This window comes from Molossus molossus, unplaced genomic scaffold (genome assembly GCF_014108415.1).
Source record: "Molossus molossus isolate mMolMol1 unplaced genomic scaffold, mMolMol1.p scaffold_m16_p_3, whole genome shotgun sequence".
NCBI classification, from domain to species: domain Eukaryota; kingdom Metazoa; phylum Chordata; class Mammalia; order Chiroptera; family Molossidae; genus Molossus; species Molossus molossus.
The window spans coordinates 117,332,034-117,342,208 of record NW_023425366.1 but is presented as its reverse complement, the minus strand read 5'-3'; the positions used below and the strand labels follow the sequence as shown (position 1 = coordinate 117,342,208).

At 49.5% G+C, this 10,175-nt stretch overlaps 1 protein-coding gene across 1 annotated transcript in view; it reads left to right on the top strand.

Moving 5' to 3' along the window:
• The first annotated feature begins 3,415 nt into the window (after positions 1–3,415).
• Positions 3,416–10,175, top strand: part of CUNH16orf96 (chromosome unknown C16orf96 homolog) — a 46,250-nt gene continuing 39,490 nt past the window's right edge. The window contains exon 1 of the mRNA XM_036280107.1: positions 3,416–3,849. Coding sequence (XP_036136000.1) covers positions 3,430–3,849 — 420 coding nt within the window. The 5' untranslated portion in view covers positions 3,416–3,429. The remainder of the gene's footprint in view (positions 3,850–10,175) is intronic.

The window sequence follows — 10,175 nt, the reverse complement described above, 5'->3', positions numbered from 1 at the left end:
AGTTTCAGAAGGTGGCAGGGAACTGAAGCCCCTCGGATGAGGCCAGAGTAGAGTGCAGTTGGCTGGGCTGGTTGGGGAAACAGCTGGGTGAAGAGCCTTTCTTGTTGGGTGGAGGTGAGGGAATGTTTAAGAGGAACAAGGGAACCCAAAGGCTCTGTGAAGCTCACAGAGGTCAAGGCAGCCCTTAAATTGTTAAGTTATATGACACAGTGGGGAATCCAGGGGCATCTCGTAAGAGGGTTAAGTGAGAGGGATTTATGATAGGACTTGGGCCCATGTGACTGGGGGGAGTGTTCTGGATTGGGTACTGCCAGGAAGCAGGGCTACTTCTGTGACTGGATATTTTAATCAACCTTATCAAGAAGGCACAAGGAATGAAACAGCCAAAATTTTAGTTGGTCAAGAAGAAGTGGTCACTCATGTTAGCCAGGATAAGGGGCTATCTGGTCATGTTTGTGATTTGGACAGTATTTTTATTTTTGTCCAAGTCCAGACCTAATTACAACTGGTCTGGTTTGTCTTGGCCTTTCATGGGAGCAGAGTGGCCCTATGGGTCTGGTGTTCTGTAAAGTTGTTTGTAACCACTGGAGTGTACCAGGGCCCTCCCAGTCAACTACAGGGCCTATGGTGCTAGGCCAGTTCCCATTGTCAGGAGCTGCTCCCCGTCCCCACCTCCCCATAGCTGAAGACGGACAAAGTCAGTCCTCAGAACACTCATCTACTATATCCAGAGCTTTGCCTGTTGTTGCTGGTCAGGAGGGTGTTCAGAGAACGATGTCCTAGCTGGGCTTTGGTTAGACCCTCTGGTGTCTTGCCGGATGAGTTGTCAAGTCTCACAGAATAGTAGCTGCTACTTAAGACTGGACAGAACACATTGTCCATCCCCAGGATGGCTGTAATAAAAAAAGTCAGACAAGCCCTGGCCGGTTTGGCTCAGCGGTTAGAGCGTCGGCCTGCGGTCCAGAGAGACCCGGGTTCGGTTCCCGCTAAGGGCACGTACCTCGGTTGCAGTTTGTCCCCGGCCCTGGTTGGGTTGTGAGGGTGGCAACCACTCGATGTGTCCCTTTCACGTCGATGTTTCTCTCTCTCTCTGTTCCTCTCTCTCCCTCCCACTCTACCTGAACAAAAAATGGAAAAATGTCCTCGGGTGAGGATAAAAAAAAAAAAAAGTCAGACAATAACAAGTGTTGGTGACGATGGGGAGAAATTAGAGCCTTCATTTGCTGTGGGTGGGAATGTAAAATAATGCATTGCTGTGGAAAACAGTTTGGCAGTTCCTCGGAGGGTTAACATAGAGTTAGTTACTATATGACCCAGCAATTTCACTCCTAGGTAGAGACCTAAAATCACTGAAAACTTGTATTCAAACAAAAACTTGTACACAACTGTTCATAGCAGCATCATTCACAATAGTTAAAATGTAGAAACAGCCCAAATATCCATCAGTGGATGAATGGATAAGCAAACTAGTCTATCTATAAATGGAATATTATTCAGCCATAAAAAGGAATGAAGTGCTGACATATGCTACAATCTGGATGAACCTGGAAAACATTGTGCTAAATAAAAGAAATCCGTTACAGAAGGGCACATATTCAGTCATGTGAAATGTCCAGAATAGACAAATCCATAGAAACAGAAAGCAGATGAGTGATTGCTGGGGACTGGGGGTTGAGGAACTAGAGAGTGACTGGGAACGGGGGCAGTATTTCTTTTTAGGAGGATGAAAATGTTTGTAAGTTGATTGTAGTAATGGTTGCACAGCTCTGTGAATATAATAAAAGTTATTGAATTGTATACTTTACATGGGTGAATTGTATGGTATGAGAGTTATAGGTAAAGTTGTTACAAATAAATAAGTAAATAGTATCTAAGTAGAGCCCAGACAGAACTGGGGATGTATACCTTTATTACAATGTGAGCCTTTTTTTTGCCTCTCAAGGTGGGTGAATTCTTCAGCGGAACTGAGCAGTTCTGGAGAGTGTCTGAAGAGAACAGAGTACTGCAGCACTGAGAGTCCCAGCATCAGCTTCTGTTATTCCTTAAGAGCTAGGTTTTGCTGATAGAGTAGTAATGGCCTCAGCAGAAGCATTTGTTGACATGAGGTCAAGAACCTGTGATTAGCCCTGGCCGGTTTGGCTCAGCGATTGGAGCATTGGCCCACGGCCTGAACAGTCTCGGGTTCGATTCCAGTCAAGGGCATGTACCTCCGTCACGGTTCAGTTCCCGGCTCATAAACTGGGTATGTGCCCTGACTGGGAGTCGACCTAGTGACCTCTTGGTGCGTGGGTCAACGCTCAACCATTGAACCACACCAGTTGGGCTACTTGTGTTATTTTTACAGTCCTGCATACTGCCCCCACCCCTGCATGGCAACTCCACATAGAAGGTTTTATTTCCCATCTTGCAGGAAGGGAAGCTGAGATTCAGAGAGGTTAAGTCATTTATACAAGGTCACACAACTGCTGAGAAAGAGTAATGCACATGAACCCAAAGTGGAGAGACATCGCTGTATCTTCTACGGGGACGCCAACTCAACCCCTGAGCGGGGCTCATGCTGTGTGCTGTGTATAAGCAGTGTATACTATCCACAAGGAATTTTGGGGTGGACCAGGAGTCGGGGCTCCAGGGGTTGAATTGGGGCTTCCCTGCAGACTTCTCCAGGAGACCAGGACCAGCAAGCTGCCATTTTCTTGCATGAGAACTGACAATGGCAGGGCCTGAACATAGGGGACCAGGCAGCCTTCAAGTTCTGTGGCAGCTGGCTCACGGCCATGTCCTTAAGGCTCTTAGAGCACTGGGTCTTGGTGAGCCCCAGCTCAAGGAGGGAGCACAGCACAGTTCGGGAGGTCATTCATGTCCCCAGGAGGGCAGGGACATGCAGGATCAGACCTGACAAAAGTGCTGCCTCACGCACTTTTCACCTTCCTCCTCCGGAAACTGGAACACCTGCTGGCCTTTGGCCATTGTCCGGCAATCAGCTTAACTCTTCAGATTCTGTTCCTGAAACCCGGGCTTTCCTAACTCCAAGAATTCTGTCTCCTGTTCTGATTCTAGAGACTTCCAAGGAGCCAGCTGCCCTCCATCACCTTCCCGTTATTCTTCCTGGAAAGGGTCACTGGGTCTTGCGTAATCAAATGGCTTGAATGAAAAGGCCAGCTTTTGTTCAAACATTCATCAGCTATTAACTGAGCACCCGCTCTGCCCCACTCCAGACCCTCGGAAGCATGCCCACTGCCATGTTCTTTGGTAGCCTAGCAACTCTCATCTGAGCTCTGGCCAAGACAGAGGCCATTTTCTCTCTGACTGCTGTGACTTACAGCCTCCCTGGACTTCTGAGCATTTTCTGTGCAGCTCGTGAGTCCACCGAAAGCCACCACCTTCCCCAGGGACACTCGGAACCCCATCCCGGCCAACTGCCCTGGCAGAATGAGCTTCTCGGTCACATTCTCTGAGCTGGTCAACATTGCCGTCCCGCAGTGCGGTGTGTTGAACTTCCAGGCCCTGCACCTTCTGCTCCAAGGCATCCTGGAGCACATCCACATGGCTGAGCTCAAGAAGGTCCTCTCGGGGGACGAGGACTTCCTCCAGTCCTCGCAGGTTGTGTTCATGCCCCGGGAGGGAGACGCTCAGCCCATCCTCAACCCCATGAAGAGGCTGAATAACATCTTCGACCATGTAGTGACCCGCATCGACAAAATAGAGAGCCAGCTGGTCACGATGCAGGCACTGCCCTCTACCTCTATGCTGCTGGAGGCCAGCCAAGGGACTGGCCGGCCTGCCCAGGACCTGTGGCAGCTGATAAAGCTCCGGAAGATGGCAGAGGGCAATGAAGAAGCCATAGAAAAGGTAACCCCCCTGGCCTTTAGACGCTTCTTGACCCCTTGCTCTCCTCCCAGGTATCACACTCACTATTCCCCGTGTCCCCTGGTGATGGGCCCTTCCCATTCAGGAGTGAGGCCGAACCAAAGCTCCAAGCTTGCATTCATCATCAAGTGTCGAGGAAAGAAGCCAGACACAAAGACCACATATTGTGTGATTCCATTTATATGAGAAGTCCAGAATGGGCACACCCATAGAGACAGAAAGCAGATTGGTGGTTGCCAGGCTGTACAGAGGGGGATGGGGAGTGACTGCTTACCGGTTGTAGGATCTCCTTTTAGGCTGATGGAAATGTTTTGGCACTAGATGGAGGCAGTGGTTGATTGTGAATGCACTAAATGCCACCGAATTATTCTCTTTAAAATAGTTCATTGTGTGTTATGTGAACCTCACCTCAATAAAAAATGGTAATAATTGAGGACCTCCTATGAGGGAGGCACCATGGGAGTCATGGGGAATAGGAGTTCATGTTTTAGCAAGGGTGACAGACAGAAAGCAAGTGAGAAAAATCTATAGGAACAAGCCATGCAAACAACAGGGAAGAGGATGATCCCTACTTAATAGGTGAGAAATTGACACTCACAAATGTTCAGTGATTTGCTGATGGCGCTGCAGCCAGTGACAGCAGAGCAGGAGAGGAGCTGAGGCCTCTGACCCTGGGCCCGCCTGGACCATGCAGTCTCCTGCCTCCCTGCGCAGCACATGCTTAGCCATCAGGGCCTATAGTCTTGGGGAAGACTTTTCATCTTGGGCAATAAATACTCTGCCCTCTCTCCTGTCATTTTCCCATTGGCTAAACGGGAGGGCCAGAGGTATGGTGAGCTCAGCACCCGTGGGTCAACCTCCAAGGCACCAAGGGCATGGTGGGCATGGAGGATGGATGTACAGAGGCTGATAGAGAGCATCCCTTCTCTATCAGCCGTTCCGAGGCACATGACGTAAAGAGAACTGAGAGCAGAGCTTTAGGGGAAGGAGTCAGGTCTGAGGAGTCAGAGCGCTGAGGCTGGATTGAAGTTCAGCAGACAAAGATTGGAAGGGGCCCTTTCTAGAGGAGCAAGTGGCAGGAGCCAGTACAGGGCCCACTTGGGGCATAAGGGACAGTCATATTGGCTGTCGTGGACAATGAGCTGGAAAGTGGTCTAGCGTTCTACCTTGGGTATATCAGGTACTAGGGAGAAGCATTTGTTCTTATTCAGAAGGTAGACCATGAGAGGGCCTGGATATGAGCTAAGCCACCCTAGAGTAGGCTGGTCTGACCTCAGGGGACAGGGGTCAGCCAGGGAGGCAGGACGAGTGGTAGGGAGGCCACAAGCCAAGACCACTCAGTCAGAGAGTAAGCCAGCACGTCATATATGGTGGGCACAGATTGTAAAGGCCCATCATTTGCCAGGTAAGCTAGATACTTATGTCTGTTAGCGCCTTTAATCTTTTTCAAAACAATATTTTAATTGGTTTTTTAGAGATAGAGGAAGTGAGAGGGAGAAATAGAAACATATATGAGAGAGAAGTGTCAACATCGATCCTGCATGCCCCCTACTGGGGATCAAGCCTGCAACTTGGCATGTGCCCCAACCGGAATCGAACCAGTGACCCGTTGGTGCATAAGTCGACGCTCAACCAAGGAGCCACGCTAGCCCAGCAGCTCTTTTTTTTTTTCTTTATTGATTTTAGAGAGAGAGGAAGGGAGAGGGAGAGAGAGATAGAAACATCGATGAGAGAGAACATCGACCAGCAGCCTCCTGCATGCCCCCCACTGGGGATCGGGCCCACAACCTGGGCATGTGCCCTGACCAGGAATCGAACCGGCAACCTCTTGGTGCATGGGTAGATGCTCAACCACTGAACCACACTGGCCGGGCCCCAGAAGCTCTTTTAATCTTCATAGCAACTCTGTGAGGCAGGTGCTATTATTATCCCAAATTTACAGGTAAGGAAATTGAGGCACAGAGAGGTCGAGGAACCCACTCGGTGTCACAGTGTTAGAAAATGGAGACTTGGCCAGTCTTGGGCCGAGTGGGTCAGTGAAAGGCATAGGTCTGTGGGGCGCTGAGCATGCTGCCACTTCCAACTGGAAAGGGTGGGGAAATGGTGATGATTTCCTCCTCCCAAGATTGCTGCAAGAATGAAAACTAAACGAGGTAATGCATGGGAAGTGCTTAGCACAGAGCTCCACATATTCTAGGTGCCCAATCAGTGATCACTATTATTATTCAGAGATTTGAACTGAGCAGGGAAACTGAGATGGATGGGACCTTAGCAAAGTCCCGCACCCAGAGCCCTGTGAGAACACGCCTGGTGTCTGGGGGAGAAGAGAGAGTTCAGTCTGGCCAAGGTAGGCTGATGCCAGGCGACAGAGGCAAGTTGACAACATGGATGAGCTGTAAGTCATTGTGCTAAGTAGGAGCAGACAGACACAAAGACCACATACTGTATGGTTCTGTTTATATATAAAGTCTGGACTTAGAGATAGAAAGTGGATTAGTGACTGGGGGCTGGGGGCAATGGGAGTGACTGCTGATGGACCTAGGGTTTCTTTGGGGGTAATGAAAATATTCTACTTAGCCCTGGCTGGTTTGGCTCAGCGGTTGGAGCGTCAGCCTGTGGACCAGAGAATCCTGGATTTGGTTCCCGCGAGGGGCACGTACCAAAAAAAAAAAAAAAAAATCTACTTAGAGGTGATGGTTGCAAGCCTCGTGAAGGTACTAAATGCCACTGAATTGTTCACTTTAATATTGTTATGTGTATTTTACCACACACACACACAAAACAGAGATTGGCAGAATCAATCTTTAAAAAAAAAAATTCTACCTATATGCTGTCTGCGAGATACATTTTAGATTCAAGGGCATAAGTGGGTTGAAAGTAAAAGGATGGATAAAGATATTCCATGTAGCCCTTGTCGGTTTGGCTCAGCGGTTAGAGCGTTGGCCTGCGGTCTAGAGAGACCCGGGTTCGGTTCCCGCTAAGGGCACGTATCTCGGTTGCAGTTTGTCCCCGGCCCTGGTGGCAGGTGGCAGCCACTGGGTGTGTCCCTTTCACGTAGATGTTTCTCTCTCTCTCTTCCTCCCACTCTATCTGTAAAAAAAAAGGAAAAATGTTCTCGGGTGGGAATAAAAAAAAAGAAAAAAGATATTCCATGTAAGCAGTAACCAGAGGAGAGCTGGAGTGACTATGCTATCAACAAGATAGTCTTGAAGACAAAAATTGTTACTAAAGACAAAGAAGGCCACACGGGTGGCTGAGGGCAGGTTATGGAGGGCCTTGGAGGCCAAAGAGGTGGACACAAGTGTCTAAGGTGCCAGCCCCCGCAGAGCAGCCTGCCCCTTGCCTACCTTAATGGATGAAGGCTTCTAGAATGTATGAGTAGCCAGAGTGGCCCAACAGGCTCAGGAAAGGGGAAGATGGACAGGTTCAGACCTGGTTGTGCAGTCCTCAGAGGACTATGTGCCCTTAGGAATATCCCTGTCTTTAGAGAATGCCGCCTTGCTGAGGTTGCTGGGGTTGCCACAATGACCCATTGTAGGCGGTTGCCTTGGTAGATGGTTCTATGATGGTGCAAGCTACTTAGCTAGGTGTCTGCACCCACCTACCAGTCAGGTTGGCAGTCAAAATGCCATGTTTATAGCAGAGGTCACCTCACCTGCCCCTCCCACTTCCTTTCTCTGGGCTGGCTGGGTTAGTGTCCTCTGCCACCCTTATGGGCACCTGTCATTCTGCACAGGCCCTCACATTCACCCCAGACAAGCTTAATGGTGCCTGGGAAACTAGGGCAGCACCAAGGAAGCTTCTCAAGAGAAGATTTGGGAGGGGCCCCAGGCATGGCCCGTGGGCTGGTGCCCTTGGTCAGGCCACCGCAAGATTTGGGGGCTCGGGCACTGAAGCAAGTCATTATTAAGCAGCCAGATTGTCAGATTTCTTGTCCTCAGCAATACTGAAATTTGGGCTAGATAATTCTTTGCGTTGAAGACTATCCTATGCACCGTGGGATGTTAAGAAGCTTTGCTGGCCTCCACCCACCAGATGCCAGGAGCTCCCCATAGTTGTGACAACCCAGAATGTCTCCAGATGTTGCCAAAAGCCCACTGGGGCCAAATCACCACTGTTGAGAACTGCTGAATTGGAAAACCTGGGCTCTCCTGCTGTCTGTGTGCTTGTCTATCTATAACCTCCCTGACCTGCTGATTAGCCATCCCGACCTGGGACGTTTCCCGGAACTGCGGGTTCCCAGGTCCCACCTGCATCTCCTAGGCAGTGTGTTTTAGAATATGTCTTTATTGATTTTTTTTCTTTTGGAGAGAGAGGTAGATACATCAAAGTGAGAGAAACCTATTGGCTCCCTCCTGCACGCCCCCTACTGGGGATTGCGTCTGGCATGTGCTATGACCAGAAATCAAACTGGGACCTCTCAGTCCATGGGATGACCCTGGGCCCAGACAGTAGGTTTTAGAAAGCGGCATTTATAAGTCCCTGTCTGTCTCCTTGAGGCCTGAGTTACCTCATCTATAATGATAAACCCCGGCCGCTGGCCTCAGAAGAAAATGGGGGACCACATTGGATATTTGTTATTAAGATTATCTAGCTAACCCTGTTTCCATAAGTAAACTCGTGGGTCCCATTAGGGCATTGCAACAACCTGCCGTTGCTTTTTTTAATTTCAAAACTCCTTCCTCATTTTACTCCCTATTATGCAAAGTGCCGAGGTCCCAGAAAACCTCGGCATATTGTTTGTGGATTCCAAAGATATAACCTGGAGGACTGGCTGTGAAAGACATGGGTTTATTAGGATTTATGTGCACACTGATGGCGGCCACCTGGTGAAGTTCACTGTCACACCGGCTGCCAGTGGTGGTGAAGTCCCGCTAAGTCCCATCCAGCCTTTAGACCAGCTGAACGGGGGGTTGCTGGCCGGTGCTACTGCTTTGCCACCACCCAGACTTTTCCAACACAGGGTTTTATAGAGTACAGAGCACAGAGAAAAACAGGGCATTGCGGGGGAGGTGGATGTGTCCGTGAGCAAGTGATGTGAGATCAAAATGCTAGCTGTTTACAATCCAGGTGCACATCCAGAAGCAGTTTCTCTTTGGCCTTTTTTGCTGGCCTGGTTCCCATGGTCTCACAGTCTGCTTACAGATGGCCTTCCCCATGTTCCCCCAGGGTGAGAGGGGGAGCTGGAGCATGGGAAGGGGCCCATGTTTCTATTTACCACACACTCCCCCAACCCCAAACTCCTACTATATATCTCACAATTAAAATGATTTTAAATTTTTATTGGTTTTTGAGAGTTTCATAACAAAGTTTAAGGGTATAGAAGACACTGTGGGGATCTAGAAAATCAGGGTTGCTGCAATAATGGTAATGAATTTTGTAGGTCGGCAGCACCCTTCCCAGAGTCCCAGGAAGAGCTGTTGCATTCCTAGGTCTGCCTGGAAGAGAAGCGGCGTTAGCATTCCCGTTTCCCACAGCTCTGGCCACTGTGGCCACGTAGATCAGTCAAGCTGGTTGTCTGAGTGGGTGTTTGCCTTGAACCCCTTTTTTGGTCTCTTCCAGGCCTCATATGAGTCCTGGGCCCCCAACCTGAATCTACATTCTGAGAGCCCTCTTCAGAGAAACAGAGAGTGAGAGACAGAGGGGGTGCAAGTCTGAAAATCCAGCCGTGAGTGCCTGCAGGGGTCCCACACATCTTGGGGTCCACCTCCAGAGTGAGCGGCTTTCTGGGCTCACTTCCCCTGAATATGGCTCAATCCAAACCCTAACTGTGGTCTGAGGGGCCATGTGGACCCTTCCAGCTTATTGTCACAGCAACAGTCTAGACTTTGACCTTTCCCCAGTGTCCTTCTGTCGGCTGTGGCTAGAACTGGCACCAGGTGTTAGACCGGTTGGGTCAGACTGGACCTCAGTTCAGCAGCCTCTGTACTTGCATTCTGGATAGGAAAGAATTCAGAGTCAAGACTCAAAATGTAAGAGACACTTTATTTAGAAAGTCATAAAGGTAGAAGTGGGCTTTAGGAAATAAATTACAGAGGCAAAAGAAGAGGGGCCCTTGCAGCTTAGAAGAAAGGGAGAGGCAAGGAAAATTCACCTGGAGTGGGGAGAAGGAGGGGGGAAGGGAGGGCATGCTAGGATAGAGTGCAGGGTCCTCCATCCTAAGGGCTTTTAAGGGTGGAGATTTTAGTGGAAATCCCAGGGGAGGGTCTCAATAGCCTATCAGCTTTCAGGTGTGCCCTTTCAGGGTTGTGGTCTCCACTGATTGATTGGTCACTGCCAGGGCTGGGGGTCATTAATAAATGCGGTTG